Genomic DNA, 19,603 nt, shown 5'->3' with positions numbered 1-19,603 from the left:
AAAAATTAACCATTAGCCCTAGCTGGTTTGGCTCAGTGGATAGAGTATCACCCTGCGGACTGAAGGGTCCTGGATTTGATTCCGGTCAAGGACACATGCCTGGGTTGCAGGCTGGATCCCCAGTAGGGGATGTGCAGGGGCAGCTGATCAATGATTCTCTCTCATCATTGATGTTTCTATCTCTCTTTCCCTCTTCCTTCCTCTCTGAAATCAATAAACATATATATTTTTAAAAATTAGCCATTAAAGAATACATGAAAGCATGGACATAGGGGAACCACACTTTTGTGTGTCTGGTAGAAAAAGAATCCAGGCTTTGAGGAACACATAACAGTCTCTGCCAAATCCCCACACTTTGTTGTTCATCATTTTTTGTTTGTTTGTTTTGTTAATCCTCACCCAAGAATTGATTTTTTTAGAGAGAGTGAAGGGAGGGAGGGAGAGTGTGAAACATCCGTGTGAGAAATGTGAGAGAGGCACATCGATTGGTTGCCTCCTGCATGTGCTGCAACTCAGATGGGCAATCAAACCTGCAATCCAGGTACGTGCCCTTGACTGAACCCACAACCCTTCCATGCATGGGCGGATGCTTTAACTACTGAGAAAAACTGGCCAGAACCTTTCTTCTTTAAAAATTAATGCCTTTAAGACAGGACATTTTTCTCTGCATACAGCTTTCTTTGTGTCCCAAGATTTTGGTATGATATGTTTTCCTTCTTATTAAGTGGTTTATTACTTCCCTTTTAATTATTTTTTTGACTCAAGAGTTATTTAAGAATGTGTCTCCACCCCGGCCAGTGTGGCTCAGTGATTGAGTGTTGACCCCCAAAGGGGTCACAACCCACAGGTTGAGAACCGCTGCTCTATGCTGTCTCAAAGGGTAAGTGAGTCTTCTTTTTTACTGCTGCATAGTATCCCACGGTATAAATGTATCACAGCTTTTTTATCCACTCATCTACTGATGGGCACTTGGGCTGTTTCCAGATCTTAGCTATGGTAAATTGTGCTGCTATGAAGATAGGGGTGCGTACATTCTTTCTGATTGGTGTCAAACTTCCTCCTTTTAAATACAGAAAGTCAGGGTTTTAGTTTTCTCACCTACTTCTTATTATGCACTTCCTGTGACTGCATCGTCCTCTTGGGGGGAAGCAGTGGGAGGAAAGGCAGTGAGGGGATTTCCCCTACTTTTTCAACCATAAGCGCTCCCTTTGCCAGTTCTTATGGTCAGAGAGAAGGATTTTTTCTTTCTCCTAGTTTTTCTGTCACTGTGGTCATGCCTGTTGCTGATACTGCTATGCTGCCACTATTGTTGTTACATGGAGTTCGGGGTGTAGACTCTCCCTGTGGGTTCTTGTCCTACGAAGTTTGAAGAATAAAATTCGCGGACTAAAAGATTTTTAAGCAACCATTGCAGAAGTTTATTGTAAGTTTATACAGACTCTCCCTGGGGACCTGGCTGGTTTGGCACAGTGAATGGAGCAGCGGCCTGTGGACCAAACGGTCCCGGATTTGATTCTGGTCAAGGACACGTACCTTGGTTGCAGGCTCCTCCCCAGCCTGGGCCCTGGTCAAGGCACATGCAGGAGGCAACCAGTAGATGTATTTTTCTCACATTGATGTTTCTGTCTTTTCCTCTCTTCCACTCCCTAAAAATCAATGGGAAAATATCCTCAGGTAAGGATTGACATCAGAAAACCAGACTCTCCCTGGGGAGGTGTCCCAAAGGAGACACCCCCCCCCCAGGGAGGGGTCCTCAAATGGGAAAAATCTGCTCTCTCTCTCTAATGCGAAAAGAATCAGTTCAATTCCGAGTTTGTTCTTCCAATATCTTCTTTTATTTCTTTAAACATATTTCTTTAAACATATTATTTTGTGATATATGCCACATAATTTTAACATCTGCAGTTAATTGTTTCTGCTATTCTCTTGCCTATGATCACTTGTTTTATTGTGCTTGATAATTATTTAATTGCTATTTCATCTTGCTTGGAATTTAAACTGTGAAATTCTTTGCAGCCTAGATTTAAGTGCCTTTCTCCAGAGGGGATCTGTGTTTATGTATATTTTCCAGGTGCAGGTGTGATATCCTTTGAGAATCACATTAAATGACATTGTTGGCTTTGTATTTTTCAAGCCTGATAGGCACTGTGAATTCTGGCCTAAACCCTTGAGAGTGTGTTGACTGGTTAGGGATGCTCTTGGGATATATTTTTCATTCTTTCAATTCTATTACCTCCTCTTCTTTTTCTTCTAGCTCCCTATCTGAGGGTCTAGTGTTTTAAGGGTCCTGGCTTTGTGCAGAGGTCTCATCTGATCTACAGCTTGCTCTGGCCTGGTTTGCCTTTTATCACTGAGGATTTTGAGGCCCATTAAAATCTTTATGTTTTGGACAGCCACTTGGCTGGAGGTCAAACCCTCCCTGGTATTAGCTACAACAATCAAGGCTTAACTACAAGACTGCGCACAAAGACCACTAGGGGGTGCACCAAGAAAGCATAACAAAATGCGGAGACAAAGAAACAGGACAAAATTGTCAATGGAAGATATAGAGTTCAGAACCACACTTTTAAGGTCTCTCAAGAACTGTTTAGAAGCCGCCGATAAACTTAATGAGATCTACAAGAAAACTAATGAGATCCTCGATGTTATGATGGGGAACCAACTAGAAATTAAGCATACACGGACTGAAATAACGAATATTATACAGACTCCCAACAGCAGACCAGAGGAGCGCAAGAATCAAGTCAATGATTTGAAATTCGAGGAAGCAAAAAACACCCAACCGGAAAAGCAAAATGAAAAAAGAATCCAAAAATGCGAGGATAGTGTAAGGAGCCTCTGGGACAGCTTCAAGCGTACCAACATCAGAATTATAGGGGTGCCAGAAGATGAGAGAGAGCAAGATATTGAAAACCTATTTGAAGAAATAATGACAGAAAACTTCCCCCACCTGGTGAAAGAAATGGACTTACAGGTCCAAGAAGCGCGGAGAACCCCAAACAAAAGGAATCCAAAGAGGACCACACCAAGACACATCATAATTAAAATGCCAAGAGCAAAAGACAAAGAGAGAATCTTAAAAGCAGCAAGAGAAAGAAACTCAGTTACCTACAAGGGAATACCCATATGACTGTCAGCTGATTTCTCAACAGAAACTTTGCAGGCCAGAAGGGAGTGGCAAGAAATATTCAAAGTGATGAATACCAAGAACCTACAACCAAGATTACTTTATCCAGCAAAGCTATCATTCAGAATTGAAGGTCAGATAAAGAGCTTCACAGATAAGGAAAAGCTAAAGGAGTTCATCACCACCAAACCAGGATTATATGAAATGCTGAAAGGTATCCTTTAAGAGGAGGAAGAGGAAGAAAAAGGTAAAGATACAAATTATGAACAACAAATATGCATCTATCAACAAGTGAATCTAAGAATCAAGTGAATAAATAATCTGATGAACAGAATGAACTGGTGATTATAATAGAATCAGGGACATAGAAAGGGAATGGACTGACTATTCTTGGGGGGGAAAGGGGTGTGGGAGATGCGGGAAGAGACTGGACAAAAATCGTGCACCTATGGATGAGGACAGTGGGTGGGGAGTGAGGGCGGAGGGTGGGGCGGGAACTGGGAGGAGGGTAGTTATGGGGGGAAAAAAGAGGAACAAATGTAACAATCTGAACAATAAAGATTTAATTTAAAAAAATTGAAAAAAAATAAAAAATAAATAAAATCTTTATGTTTTGGTTCCTAGGGATTGGTTGATGGATGCAAGGTATATTCCAGGATACATTTATTTGCAACTTGCCTTTTACTCTTGTGATATTGTGATTGACAAGAAATATAGATTCTGCCCATGAATGTGGCTTCTCCTGCATGCTGAAGGAGGTCAGCATCCTCAGTATATCAGGGAGAAGCATTGCAGTGAGTTTGGAACTACATGAGGCTGCATCAGCACTGACAGAAGTTTGGTTTCCTGAGGACCCACTAGGGAGGCACTACTAAGGGAGGAAAAGGTAACCAGGGAGACTCTGCCACTGGGCTCCACAGGACATCTACTACATAAAGCCACTCTACCGAGACTGGGAGACACAGCAGCTCTACCTAATACATAAAATAAAAACAGGAAGGCAGCCAGAATGAGGAGACAAAGAAACATGTCCCAACTGAAATAACAGAACAAAACTCCAGAAAAAGAACTAAATAAAATGAATACAAGCAATCTATCAGATGCAGAGTTCAAAACACTGGTATTAAGAATGCTCAATTAACTTAAGGAGAGAATAGATGAACTCATTTATGATCTATTAATATAGATAGAAAGCACAAAATGGAGATAGAAAGCATAAAAAAGAGCCAGTCAGAAATGAAGAATATATTAGAGGAAGTCAATAGTAGATTAGATTAAGCAGAGGATTGAATCAGCAAGTTGGAAGACAAACACCCAATGCAAACTGCAAAAAGAAAAAAATAATCCAAAAAATGAGTATAGTTTAAGAGGCCTCTGGGGCAACATGGAGCATACCAACATCTGCATCATAGGGGTACTGGAAAGGGAAGAGCAAGGGACTGAAAACCTGTTTGAAGAAATAATGACAGAACACTTCCCTAACCTGGCGAAGGACATTGACAGAAAAGTCCATGAAATGAAGATAGTTCCAAACAAGATGAACCCAAAGAGGCCCATACCAAGACACATCATAATTAAAATGCCAAAGACTAAAGGCAAAGAGAGAATCTTAAAAGCAGCAAGAGAAAAGCAGGTAGTTGCTTACAAGGAAGCTCCCATAAAACTGTCAGCTGATTTCTCAACAGAAACATTTCAGGCCAGAAAGTATTGGCATGAAATGTCCAAAGTGATGAAAAGCAAGGACTTACAACCAAGATTACTCTACCAGCAAATATACCATTAATAATCAAAGGATAGATAAAGAGCTTCCTAGCAAAAAAAAAAAAAAAAAAAAAAAAAAAAAGCTAAAGGAGTTTATTACCATCAAACTAGTATTACAAGCAATGTTAATGGGCCTGTTTTAAGAAAGAAAAAAAAAAAGATAAAAATGGCAACAACTACATACCTATCAATAATTACTTTGAATGTAAATGGATTAAATGCTCCAATCGAAAGACACAGGATGGCTGAATGGGTAACAAAACAAGACTCATACATATGCTGCCTATAAGAGACCCACTTCAGAGCATTTGAGATCTTGCTCCCTGGCATATATCCTCAGTTTGGCTGAAATAAATTCATAAAAATTCAGAGAGAGAGAGAGAGAGAGAGAGAGAGAGAGAGAGAGAGAGAGACTGACTCACTTCAGAATGAAAGATACACATAGACTGAAAGTAAAGGGATGGAAAGATTTTTCATGCAAGTGGAAACAAAAAAATAGCTGTGGTAGCAATACTTATATCAGACAAAATAGACTTTAAAACAAAGGCTATAAGAAGAGACAAAGAAGGACCCAGCAATTCCACTTCTGGGTATTTATCCAAAGAAATCCAAAACACTAATTAAAAAAAATATATGCATCTCTATGTTCATTGCACCATTGTTTTTACCATGGCCAAGATATGGAAACAATCTAAGTATCCAATGATAGATGAATGGATAAAGAAGAGGTGGCACATATATATAATGGAATATTAGCCATAAAAAAGAATGACATGCTGCCATCAGCAACAACATGAATGGACCCGGAGGGTATTATAAGTGAAATGGGTCTGAGAGGGAAGGACAATGCCATGTGATTTCACTTATATGTGGAATCTAAAAAACAAAACAAATTAACAAACAGAAACATTTCATTCATATATTCAAAAAGCATTTTGATGATTACCATATGGAAGGGGGTTAGAAGAATGGGTGATAAAAGGGAAGGGATTAAGATGTGAAAGTTGCCTGTACTCTTAATAAAACACTAACGAGGATGTAAGGTACAGCTTGGGGAATATAGTCAATAATATTGGCATAACTACATATGGTGTCAGATGGGTATGAGATTTACCAGGGTGGTCACTTCATAAGTTACATAAATGTCTAATCAATGTGTTGTACCCCTGAAACTAATATAATATTGTATATCAACTGTAATTGAAAAATAAAATTTTATTTTAAAAAATAAGTTTAAAAAGTATGCATTTGGTCATTCAAACAAGCAAAATATATTTGGTCTTCATCCACAGTTCTTGGCTCACATCTCCTCAAACCCTTGGAATTCTTTACCTGTATATAAATTTTGAATCCAATAGTATGAGTCCTCCAACTTTGCTCTTTTTCAAAATTGTTTTAGTATTTTTAGGTACTCTTGTTTTTCCTGTGAGTTTTACAATCTGCTGGTCAATTTCTACAAAGAAACCTACTTAAATTTTGATTAAGAAGCCTTTGATTCTGTAGATATATTTGGGGATAATTGGCCTCTTAACAATGAGCCTTATAATCTATAAACATGATATAGCTCTCTATTTATGTGTAACTTTTGACTTCTCTTATCAATATCCTATATAATAAAAGCCTAATATGCTAAGTATCTGGTCGTCTGGTCGTCTGTTCAACCAATCAAAGCATAGTATGATAATGATATGCTATGGCCTCTCAACTGCTTGCTATGATGTGCCCTGACCACCAGAGGGCAGACACTCCAACTGATAGGTTAGCTTGCTGCTGGGGTCTGGCCAATCGGGACTGAGCAAGACAGGCTGGACATGCCCAGGAGCCCTCCCGTGGTCCCTCCCGAGCTGGCCAACCTCCCATATCCCTCCCAGTCCCCTATTGTGCACCGGTGGGGTCCCTCGGCCTGGCCTGCGTCCTCTAGAAATCCAGGACCCTTTGGGGGATGTCAGAGAGCCAGTTTTGGCCTGATCCCGCAGGTCAGGCTGAGGGATCCCACTGGTGCACGAATTCATACACTGGGCCTCTAGTTTCATATAAATATCTTGCACCTTCCTAAGACAAGGCCTGAGCTCTGAGGAGACATCGACATGCCCCCACCTCATCTGTATCTCAGGCATCTCGACTTAAGCTGTCTCTTAATTGGCTCCTTGATTGTCACCCATTCCCTGGAATATGCCCCTATCAATCTTCCATTTCAGTGAATTTCTTCTACCTAAATGTTCAAGCTGAAAAACTGGGCATCACCCTTGAGAGCATCCTGATCCCTCTCCCAGCAGCCAGGAACAACTCTGCCTCCAAAACATATTTTGAATTCACCCACTTCTTTCCATCTATACATTCTACCATCCTTGACTCGGGTACCATCTCCCACCTGGATGATTGCAGTAGCTTCCCAATTGTTCCTCCTCCCACTTTTCTGCCCTGCCTCCCACACAGGCATTTCCTACCCAGATTGGTCTTAAAAAAAAAGTAATTAATAATAATAATAATAATAATAATAATAATAATAATAATGTAAATTGATCATTTTACTGCTCTGTTTAAAACCCACCCAGGTTTTTATAATAATGCTCTTACAATAAAATCATGATCCCTTCCGTAGGCTTTGCCTGCTGCTCGCACTCACCTTGTGTCAAACGCACTGAGCTGCTTTGGGTCCTGCAATGCTGAGCTCTTTTCAGCTTCGGGGCCTTTGCTCGTCTTTCCCTGCCTGGAATGGTCTCCTCACAATCTTTGCCTAGACAGCTCCCACTTACCCTCAGGTTTTATTTTAAATGTCTACACGGAGAGGTCCCATTATTCCTTTTCATAGCACCCTGATCTTCTGCCAATTGTAATGTTTGTCTGTTTATTTACCAAACAGCGCAGTTTCCAGGTGAGCTAGCCGACCCATTTCACAGATGCCGAATGAAGCTGTTGAAGGGCCCAGCTGTGGGAATTCCAGATGGCACAGCTGCATCACCAGATTTGAAATTGGAGGGTCTCCCCTGACCAGCCTGGACCCACAGATCTAGAATCTTGTGTATTTGTGTGTCTCCTCCCGTAAGAACTGGCATTGGGGCCACCGCCTGTGGTTTCTCTCCGGGGTCTGGGAGAGGTCCAAACCAGGCGACTCTGAGCTCAACTCTGTCCCTTTTAGCCCCGACCTCCTCCTAGCCGGGAAGTCTTCTCCTGCATTTTGCTGGCTGAGTCCTCAGACGCCCCTTTCTCTGATTTCTTCTCTCCAGGCCCCAGACCCATGCCATTCACTGTCGCAGTCTCCTGGCCACCTCAGCTCGAGCTGGATGGGCGCCCCGAAGGGGCAAGGGGTGAGGTCACCACGTGCCCAGGGTCTGCAGCGCACCCTGCACCACGAGGATCCGCCGACACACAGGGGCCTGAGGTCGCATCCCGGGCGGGTGGTCTTGGCATCCAGGTCCCAGCTCCCCTTCTGGGCCTGGGGCTCCCCCGCAGGTCTCCAGAGGGGCCTGTGGGCGGGGAAGGCGGCTGCTGGGCGCCACCTGGGGTTCCGGACCGGCGCTGGCAGCTGAGGGCTCAGAGCTGAGAGCAGCAGGGACCGCAGGGACCACACGAGCAGTGGGTGGGTGAACGGGGTGGGGGAGGGGGCACTAAAGGGAGCTGAGGCGAGGGGCAGGGGGTAAGCTCCCGGGACGGTGCCGGGACCTGGGGGAGGGCTGTGGCGGGGGGTGGGGTGGGGTGGGGGGAAGGAGCCCGAGAGCAGCTGGGGTTGGACCACGGAAAAAGGGCTCGGAGACCGCTGAGGGGCGGGGGCTCAGGGCCGCGCGGCTGGACCGCACTGAGGGCGCTGGGGTTGGAGGAGCAGCGGACCTCGGTGCGCACGGTCACCCGCTGCTGGGCAAGGGCGGGGCTGCGAGACCGGCTGCGGAGGGGGTGGGGATCGCGGTGGCCAGTGGGACACAGCTCTGCCAACCCCCAGACGCCTCCCAGGATCCCGTTCTCTTGGGCAGAGCGCGCATCTTCGCAGAAGGACCCCCCAGGTGCCCTCGAGGGCAGCCGCGCGGGTGGGCGCCTCCAGCGGTGCCAGCGGGGCCCGGCTCACATCCCGCAGGCCGGACTGCAAGGGTCCCTGTCAGTCGCTCTGCACAGCCCCGCGTCCCCCCGCCTCCCACCCCCCCCCCCAGCCCCCCGCAACCCCCGCCCCATCCCTCCTCAGCTGTCCAGGCTCCGTGTCTGCTGGGTTTATTGAAAATACCTACTACCCCTTGGGGCTGTGTAAGTCCTGAACCAGACACTCCGGGCCAAGTTGCTTGGTACTTGGCCCTGGTGTACAGTCTTCACTCCCGTCAGCCTTATCACCCTCATATGTGCCAGGGGAGCACAGTGAGCCTCCGGGAGGTTAGCTAAGCCCACAGGCCCTGGGGTTCAAACCCAGGTCAGTTCCAAGAGCGAGCCTTGGATTATGGCCGAGGGCACCTCCTGGATGCCTGTCTGTGGAGGCGCTGGGGCTGATCCAGGCCTGTCCCCTGGAGCCGGTCCTCTCTCTCTCTGGGGCCTTGATTTCCACATTTGTTCTCCCAGACTGGGTCTGAGAAGGGAGCCTGCGCTGCTGACCCCCGGCTGTGTCCAGCGACAGCCCCACGATGTAGGGCCACGTGGTTCTCCCAGCTGGTCCCTTCAGCGCCGCTGGGTCTGCACTTGGGGTGGACAGTGGGGGGCAAGCCAGCTGTGAAGACTTCCTGGGTCCGCAGGGTTTGGGTTCTACGTGCCACCGGGAGCAGGCTGGCTGTGGCCTCCTGAGCGTGTTTGTGGAAGTCAGGCTCAGGCTGAGGACCTCTCCCCCAACGCAATTTTAGGCAAGTGGTCTGGCTGGGAGCTGGGCTGGGGACTGGGGTCCCTCAGAGCTCCCCTGTTCCATGAACATTCCCTTCCTGCAAGCCTCACTGCCCCCCAAACCTCCGTCCCTGCTCCCAACATGATCCCGAGATTGCTGGGCCCTGAGCTACTCCCTCCCTCACTGACATCTCTCTCACCTCCTCGGGGACCTCTGCCGCAACCCCACCTTTCTCCCTCAAATCCCAGCCCTGCAGGGACCACTGAGCCGGCTAGACCAGTGCTGAGGGCTTCTCCGAGGAGGAGGAGGAGGAGGAGGAGGAGGAGGAGGAGGAGGAGGAGGACTTGCTGAGGGAGACAGGCCCAATGACCCCTTCCCACCCCCTCACTCTGTCAGGTCCATCCTCCTCCTAGTGCAGTGTGGAGCTGGTGGCTAGGCGGGCCTGGCTTCTGGGAAGGCCACTTCCCTGCATGTCTGGAAGAGTACGCTGGTTGCTAGAAAATTTCGTGGTTGGACACAGCCTCTGGGCAGGCTCCTCCCTGAGCCAGACAGGGGCAGAGGGGTGGCTCCTAGCCTGCCAGCGCGCACTACCTGGGATTCCCACATGCGAGACCAAGGAAGAGGCCGAGCGAGGTGTCCCCGCCGCCCTCGGAACTAGTATTCACCCTGGTTGGGGTGTAGGCTGAGCCTGGCTCCAGGACTACATTGTGCCCCTGCCTCCCAGGAATCTGCCACATTCCCGTGGAGCCTCTTGGCTTCCAGAGCTCTCGCACCACGTTGTCTCATGTGGCCAACGTGATGAGGCCAGGCTGCTGGGCCTGTTGACGGAAGGAGCGCCCCCTCCTGGATGGGAAGGTTAGTGGGTGGGGAGGGTGTGTTCAGTCCCTGTGTCGAAGGGGCCTGTCTGCCAGGGGCCAGTGGCGAGTAGTCCTGGTGCCCTAGTAGCAGGAGAGGAGCAAGAGGGAGCTACTGTGGGCAGATAGGAGATGAGCCCCTTGCCTCTGAGTATCAACTCTGGAGGGGGAGGAGAGGGGAGGAAAAGGGGGAAGGGGAGGGGAGGGCGGAGAGGGGAGGGTATCAGGGCTTCATCCCCAGGCCATCTCAGGGAGCCCTGTTGTAGGGACACCAGGTCAGACCACAGGGTCTTTTCGCAGGCTGAAGCCCCAGAGCCCTTGTGCTGTCCTAGGACATGGTGGGATGTGAACATGGACTGTCCTGGCTGGGCCATCAGACACCTCAGCAAGGTCTGCAGGGCCAGGAGCCACCAGCCTGACAGGGCTTCCCCAGCCCCAGGAAACTCCTATCTGGTGTGGGGGTGGGGGTAGGGGAGAGATCTCCCGTACCCAGGGCCTCCTCCCTCTGTTTCTAACCTGGCTCCTGCCTCCCAGGGGTTGAAACTGCCTCTAACCTCTTCTGCTCCCAAAGAAGAAAAGGCCCAACCAAGACCCCGGTCAAATAAACCATTTTTTGTTGACGTAGTTATTGACATCACCTGGGAGGGCTGGGGACTTGAAAGCAGGAAACAACCTGGGATGGGTTTTGTCACCTCTCATACACACACTGGCCACATCCGCAGCAAGTGGGCCCTGGCTGGGTATGTGTGGACTTATTAGAGGCTTAATAAGAGGCGCAAACACCAATGGAAGGGGCCCCAGAGGCCTGGGAGGGGAGGAAGGTGGAGTGAACTTGGGGGCCCTCTCATTAAATTCCTAAACGCCCCTCCATGGCTCTGGGCCCCAGAGGGTCAGGGAAAGGGATGAGGTTGGAACAGATGTGGGGGGGCCTCTCTTCTGCCTGAACATAGAGTCCATTCTCAACGGAGATGAAACTGTTGCGAGCAGAGGCTGGCAGAGGTGCCCAAGGGGCAGGATGCTGTGCAGTGTGGTTGGGGATCGGCTCCCACCTGGACAATGGCTGGGGTGGAAGGACCGTGTCCATAGCTGCCTGGCAGAAGTGGTTGGTGGAGATGGTGGCGTAGGGGATGTGGAGAGAGGCCAGGGAGGCTTGGCTGGCTGCCTGCAGGGATAGCAGAGAAAAAGGCCCAAGTGAGGTTTCACCCCAGGCCCCCAGCTCCAGCCCACTCAGGTCCCTGCTCCAAAGAGATCCCTGATCCTCACCGTTGCTTGTGTCTGTGTCGGGGGGCTGCTGAGGGCTGGCTGAAGCTTCGTGACAGACCTGGGAGAGAGTCAGGAGGGTCAGACACAAGCAGACGGCTAGCCCAATGATGTGAGGGTTTAGACTGGGCCCGGCGGGGGCTGGGTCTCACCAGTGCCTCTGCCGATGCAGCAGGTGGAGGAGGTAGACACAGCCAAAGAGGAGGACCCCTGAGATTCCCCAAATCCCGGCCAGGTCAGCCCGCAGAATAGGGGCTGAAGCAGGGGCAGGGAGCCCTGTGCACAAAGAGAGACATACCAGATCCCCGGCTGATGCCCCGAGTTCCTCCCTGCCCTCCCTGAGCCCTCATCAGCCCCACCTTGCTCTGTGACGAGGAGGTTCCCACAGGCCTCCTGGGAGCCCTCGGGGAAGGAAGTAAACTTGCAGCAGAAGGTAGTGTTGGGACCAAGGCTTCTCTCCTCAGACCCTCCCAGGGTAAGGGAGACGCTGGTTCTGGTTTCCCAGTGGGCCTGGTGGGCAGGAGGCCACTGCTGAGTGCCGAGTTCTGGGTGCAATACAGCCAGCTTGGTCCCTCCAGCACCATCAGCCCCCACGCAGCTCACAGTCACCAAAGAGATAGTGTCAGATCCCAGGAATCCACAGCGAACAGTGAGGGACAGGGGCTTGGTGGCCTCCATCTGAACTTGCACCCACACCTCCGGTGTCCCTGTGGAACACAGACATAGGAAGGCCCGGGCTGGGTCTCCACGGCATCCCCATGGCCGCTGCTTCTCTCCAGCCCCCACTCACCGGCAGTGATGCAGAGTGTCAGCAGTGCCAGGAGCAGGACCAGGGCCCGGGGCCTGCCCATGGCTCCCCTCTGGCCCAGGCTCAGGGGGCTGTCGTGTAGGGGACGGCACCTGTGCTTCCGCTCTCATGGCAGGAAGTTTTCATGTGTGAGCAGGCCCAGGAGCAGCTGGGCTCAGCGCTCTCCGCAACCCAACTCCACTTCCTTCTCTCGGTCCACCTCAGCTGGTGAACTCAGGGCCGTGGACCCCCTCCCTCGGGACAATTAAAGTGACAGTGACAAGGTTTTTTCTATCCCCATTCTGTGCTTCAGTATGAGCAGGGCAGGCGGCTCAGGTTCCTTTCACAGCCCTGGCTGTGGGTAACAACCTACTCCAGGCCTTGGGGAAGGGCACAGGCTGGGGTGGGGTGGGGGTGGGGGTGGTGTGGGGTGGGGGTGGGGAGGGGAGAACACTGCAAAGGGACCTGAAAAGAATCTCATTTCCTCAGAAGGGAGGGGCCCCAGTTTCTCCTTAGGAAGAAGGCTCTGACCCAGACCCTCCCCAGCTAAGGGGTAGGAATTGTGGAGGAAAATGGGAAGAGGAAGACCTTTAAGCAGGAAAGCCAGCCGGGGCTACCTAAGAGCCCAGCCCACCCAACCCATCGCTTATCCACTGAGGACACCCGAAGTGCGTTTCCACACTGTCTATATACCAACCCATCCCACGTTTAAATCTCCAGCCCAGACCTCCCTCTCCCCTAACTTCACAAACGAGCCCCAAACTGAACCCTGCTCCATTTGCAGCCTCCCCCACCCACAGCTGAGGATTACTGACTTCCAACTGCTCAAGTCAAAAGCATAGTCATCTGTGACTCCTCTTACTTCTCCAGCCCATCAGGAAATCCCGAGGGCTTCGACCACCTGACACACCACTCCTGCTGCCATCTCCCTGACTCAGGCCATCTTTTTCCACAGTGTCCCCCCCAAATTGCTTCTCTGTTTATGTTCATTTACAGAAATCTGCTGTATAAGCAGTGACAAGTGATAAAAATGATTGCATCCTGTCTTGTGCTGAGCTTGACTCTAGAATGAAAGTACTTTGGTGAGCACAGGGCTACAGCCAACAGGGTTGTTGAGGACTCTCTTGTCCAGTGTGTGGTAAGACGTGAGCTCAGCCGGTGTGACTCAGTGGTTGAACGTCAACCTATGAACCTATAAGTCACGGTTGATTCCTGGTCAGGGCACATGCCCACTTTGCAGGCTCCATCCCCAGTATGGGATGTGCAGGAGGCACCTGATCAATGATTCTCTCTCATCACTGATGTTTCTATCTCTCTCTCTCTCCCCCTTGCTCTCTAAAACCAATAATATATATATATATATATTTTAAAAGAAAGAAATGAGACGGCCATGCTCAGGGCTGTTGTCATCTTTCTGAGGCCTGGTTTGCCCACCTGCCTGATTCAGCATGTTTAATCCTGTGATGTTAGCCATAAATCAAGTCAGTCTTTTGGGTAAACTCTGTCACCCCATCCACACCTAAGCGCCTAGCTCAGGAGGGCCCCAGACTGCTCCCGGCCCCGTTAGCATTCTCTCAAACCTTTGACCTTCTCTCAGGCTCAGTCTCCTAACCTGACTTAGACCTGCTCTCACCACTTCCTCCACTACTGCTCCCTTGACCGGGTGGGAGACCTGTGCAAAGCTGATTCACTTTAAGGTGGCCCAGCCCAGTGTGGGTGCAGAGCACTGAGGCACCTGGCCTGCCAGCCTCAGCCTCCCTAGCCTGGAAGATTCTTGTCTCCCACCCTCTGAAATCCTCCCCATTTTGCAAGGCCCAACTCAAATTCTACCGCCTCCAGGAAGCTGTCCCTGAAGGAACATCTCTTTCTTGGACAAACATCTTTCAGATGGCAGGCTCTTGTGGTGGCTCCTTTATTCAACCCCACATAGTCTAAGAACATAAGGGGGGGTTGATACTTGGTGATCGATGGATTAAAAGCCATGGTACAAAGCTAACTACTCACCAACATTTTCCATTTTTTTCCATCTGTAAGCCACAATGTCCCCTCAGTAAGTTCTCATTGTGTAAGATTCAAACAATATAGACTAGAAAACATCAAAATTATCCATCAGCCTGTTCATTCCCATTCCCCTCTCCATTTTAATTTTCACGAAGTTAAAACTGTCAATCTTTTATCATTTCTAAATATTATGTACTACTTAGAAAGGCCAAATTGTAAAAATAATTTTAGCTTTTTTATTCTTGCCTGCGAGGGTTTATTTTTAGCCCATAAAGAAGTTTAACTTGGGGTGGTGGGGGGCTGTAAAATAGGGTAACATTTAGGCGGAAAGGCAGATGTCCCCAAACCACTTATTGAATAGTCTCTTGCCCCACTGTTTCTTAATGCTTATCTTGATCATAAATTCATTCAAGTGGACCTACTTCTGGATTCTCTTTCCAAGATATTCCCCCTTCTTATTCCTGCTTCATTATCACATGGCCCTGCTTCATTATCACATGGCCCTATGTAGAATGCTTTTATGTTGTGATATATGTTAGGGCCCTTGTCCTCTTCAGAACTTTCTTGGCTATCCCGAACACTCTTGAGTTTTGAGCTCTGGTGATGCAAAAGGTCATTAAGCCTAGCAACATAAGCCCTGAGTCATCAGCCTGCTTTGTTGGCCTCATCCCTCTTGGGCTGGAGACACAGCTTAGGTAACACAAGTCTGGTAGCCACTTCTTGCTCTAATCCTTCTTGGTGAAATCCCTTCAGCCACAACCCAAGTCCAGTTGCAGTGAAAACAGCCCTTGTGGTCAGTGTCTAGAATGAGGCTCAGGAGGGTTTGAATTAGAGCTACGATTTCCCAGCTCTGCAAGCTTAGACAAAGCGATTTAACCTCCCAGGAAAGTAATCTCCTCACAGGAAATCATACTGTGCTTCACAGTGTAACTGAGAGGAGTATGCAGTTAAGTAGGTGTAGCACTTTGTTCATGCCTGGCTGTAGCCCTGAGTATTGGTGACCATCTTTTCATATGAGACAATCCTCATTTGAGTTTGTACAGTGAGACTCATAGCTGCTCCATTTTATTTTTACATTATTTTAAATGTTGTGAAAAGGTCACTTATGTTCTTGCATCAAAGTAATATAAAAACTAAGAGGTAACATCTGAGTGTATATTATGTGCTAAATTTGTTGTGAGCGATTCACACTTACAATCATCTTATGAGGGAATAACTTGCCCAGGGCCACGAGGCTAATATACCATGAAGCTAGAACTCGACAAAAATTTTGGCTCCAGAACCCACAATATTAACAACCATGCTAAGCTGCCTTTCCCACACATAGTTTAAAAATTTTAACTGGATTACAAGGTTTTTGAAAAAAACAAAAACAAACAAACAAAAAGCAGTTCTCCTCCCCATCAGTGGGGAACCTATGCAAAGGTCCTAGATTTGGCAGCTTCCCCATCCTCTGATGTGAGAGGCTATTGCAACCACACAAATGCTTCATTTTTCGGCATTCCACTACACCACTCAGTCCAATTGCTGGCTCTAGTCTACCTTATCAAATTAAATATATCTTCCTTCAAGTTTCCCAGGATTCTAGGCTCATCTGCCCACTGGAGGTCTTCTTTAGTTTCCTGGAATTTATTTTTGGTGGGTTTGTCGCTCTTCTATTTCTCTGCTCCGTTCTGACCATTCTTTAGTGCCTATTTCTCCAGCTATTCCAACTCAACACACAGGGTGTTCTGTGCTTCAGACTCTTTTTGTGTATTCTGTCCAGGATTGCAATGTCCAACCCTATCCCCAGGGAAGCAACTATGGAGCTCAAGGAAGAATTGATGTCTATGTATGAAAATAAACGTTCCCCTATCCCACCACCTTATCCTCTTATGTCATCCAAACACATTCTTCTTTCATCCTGTAACCTCTGGAGTCAGTGTTGTTTGGAGTTCAAAGGATGGTAACTTACTGTTAGCTGAAGGCTTTTCTCAGCAATCTGGAAAAAAACAACCCTTCACTTTATAATTTAGGAGAGAATACCAACAACTCACCTTCTGGCAGAGTTCATGGTCACAATATGAGTTGAAAAAGCCTTTATTCAGTTGTAAGCTAACAGGCAATGCAGTAGTGATACTCTCCTGAAAAGCACTGCTTGGTGTCACTTATCAACCCAGACCAGCTTCAGCCTGTGCAGGGTCCTCCACCCCTGCTGCCTGAGCTGGCCTCAGCCCAGTTCCAGCCTGGCCTGGGCCTAACCAATTGGAGCTGCTGCTCATGAAGCCCACAGCTCTGCCTCTGCTGGCAAGGAGCTGACTGGCACAAAATCCTTCAAACTGTGGTCGTCAAGGTGGGGTGTGTTTACCTCGGGTGATATACAAAATACCCATCCACTGGTATCATGCAGAAAAAATGATCAACATTTCTAATTTTTTAAGATAAATGAAATTAACTTTTATTACTATTAAGTGACACCCTCACTGGGATCCAAATGTCATGGGTCACCTCTAATAAGATCAGCATTCTACAGTAAGAGAGGCAAACCCACAGCCTATTATGATGGACTGCAATTTATGTGCTATAGTATGTAGTGGTTCTGTGGTCCCAAACAATGTGTATCCCCTCTAAGAGCGCTGTTATTTGTACTTGGAAATCATTTTCTGACCTGTTACAAGTCTTCCAAATAAAGAATTTCAGTGGATTTTGGCTCATTTATTATTTCATTATTATTGTTTTTAATCCTCACCCAAGGTCATTTTTTCCATTACTTTTTTTTTTAGAGAGAGAGTGGAAGAGAGGTGGGGGGGGGGGGGGGTGGAGAAAGAGAGAGAAAGAGAGAGAGAGCGCGAAACATCAATGTGAGAGAGAGAATGTCCGAGGATTAAACCTACAACCCAGATATGTGCTCTTGAATGGGAATTGAAGCCATGAACCTTCAGTGCATGGGCTGATGCTCTAATCACTGAGCACTCTGGCCAGGGCTTGGCTCACCTATTAAAACAGTAAATGCAGCCAAAGAAGCACCAATTCCATTTGGATTTCCAAGTTTTTGAGATGTACTCTTCAGTTATGAAGGTCATTAAAACTATCAAAATAAACTTCAGCTAGAATCAGAAATGTTAAGCTATTATTTAAAAAATGTTTCTCACTTTGCTCTCACTATGATGTTTTTAGCACATAAAGGTATTTTGTACTGTTAACCAATAAAATATTTAGAAACATTTACTTCATCACTGAATCATCCATTATATTTTTAATCTATAAGTAAAACAAGTAGTAAATATTTATATAATATATACAAAATTTTAACTGATAAAGATGCCCAAATATTTGGATACTTAAGACTCTAAGGTTCTGTTTCAGTTACGAGCTCCACATAACAAACCACCCAAACTTAATGGTGTAAGCACCACCCTTTCATCATGCTCAAGGATTCTATGGGTCAGGAATTTGGAAAAGACAGAAAGGTGTCTTGTCTCTGGCCTGTGATGCCTGGGGCCTCAGCTCGAAGACAAAAGCTGGGTGTTGGAATCATTTGATTCACATGTGAACACCTCTGGTGCTTGATGCTGAAAGTGGTTTGGGACCTCAGCTAGAGCTGCTGATTTAACACTTACACGTGGCCTTTCCATGTGGCTGCTTGGGACTTTCTCACAGCACAGTAACCAAGTTCCAAGAGTGATTATCTCAAGAAATAGGGCGTGGAAGCTGCCTGTTTCTTTAAGGCCTGGGTTTGGAAATTGGCACAGCATCATCTACCACATTCTATTAAGCCAGGGGTGGGCAAACTTTTTGACTCGAGGGCCACAATTGATTCTTAAACTGGACCGGAGGGCCGGAACAAAAGCATGGATGGAGTGTTTGTGTGAACTAATATAAATTCAAAGTAAACATCATTACATAAAAGGGTACGGTCTTTTTTTTTTTTTTAGTTTTATTCATTTCAAACGGGCCGGATCCGGCCCGTGGGCCATAGTTTGCCCACGGCTGTATTAAGTAATCATGGATCCAATATTCAAGGGGAGAGGACCTAGAACCCTGCCTATCAATAGTGGTAAAGGATTTGGGGAGCATGGTATACCACACAGATCCAAAGGCTGGAGCTCAATCCATTACAGTGGGCTCTCTAGCTGTATACATATTTCCACATTTACAGAGCTTTCAAGTTACTCTTTTGATCTTGTGAAGTACCCTCAGCTTGGGTGGTATTTAAATAACTCAGGAATCTTTCCCCTCCTGGATCCTTAGTGATCTCTATATCATCAACTCAGTTTTCCCACTCTGTTCCCAGATCCCATAGAAAAGGCTCCTTTCCCTGGAGCTGTTCCAACTGAACACAGGCTAAAGATCTCTGAATGTGTCAAGTGCTCCCCCCACTCTGCCCTCAGGTTACTGGTAGGCTCTCTTTCCAAAGGAGACTCAAAAACCCAATTTCCAGCTTCTATCTGGGAGGGAGAGTAGGGGGAAGGAAAGGGGAAGATGGAAGAAATGGGTTTAGCTGAGTGACCTGATCACAGGAAGTCATGGTTCCTTTGCAGAGACCACTAGCTGGATGGCAGTCTTCAGCCTAGGAGACCACAGTGAGAACTTGAAATTAAAGCAGATGCCCAGGACAGGGAAGAACTGGAAATCATATCTAAAAGGGGAGATTGGCCCAACTGGCGTGGCTCAGTGGTTGAGCATCAACCTATGAACCAGGAGGTCACAGTTTGATTCCTGGTCAGGGCACATGCCTGGGGTTGCGGGCTCGATCCCCAGTGGAGCTGTGCAGGAGGCAGCCAATCAATGATTCTCTCTCACCACTGATGTTTCTCTCTCTCTCCCTCTCCCAACCTCTCTGAAATCAATAAAAGTATATTTTTAAAAATAAATAAATAAGCATAAAAATAAAAGCAGAGACTGAAGGGTTTCTTAAACCACAGAAGAAAATAGGCAAGTACAAAGTGACAGTGTCTTCATATATTTGATTGCTTGTCAGAGGGAAAAGAGAGACCAGAGGGCAAGAACAAACAAGTCAGAGTTTCAAGGAGGCCAATTTC

At 47.5% G+C, this 19,603-nt stretch overlaps 1 protein-coding gene across 1 annotated transcript; it reads right to left on the bottom strand.

The window, feature by feature from the left end:
• Positions 1-11,131: 11,131 nt before the first annotated feature.
• On the bottom strand, positions 11,132-12,832 carry PVRIG (PVR related immunoglobulin domain containing). The gene is given in 6 exon segments (XM_036310905.1): positions 11,132-11,696; positions 11,798-11,855; positions 11,947-12,070; positions 12,154-12,501; positions 12,585-12,651; positions 12,653-12,832. Coding segments are annotated over 6 exon segments (972 nt in total). The 5' UTR covers positions 12,713-12,832; the 3' UTR covers positions 11,132-11,381.
• Between the last annotated feature and the right edge of the window lie 6,771 nt (positions 12,833-19,603).

This window comes from Myotis myotis, unplaced genomic scaffold, assembly GCF_014108235.1.
Source record: "Myotis myotis isolate mMyoMyo1 unplaced genomic scaffold, mMyoMyo1.p scaffold_m19_p_5, whole genome shotgun sequence".
NCBI classification, from domain to species: domain Eukaryota; kingdom Metazoa; phylum Chordata; class Mammalia; order Chiroptera; family Vespertilionidae; genus Myotis; species Myotis myotis.
This window is presented reverse-complemented; position numbering and strand designations above follow the sequence as displayed.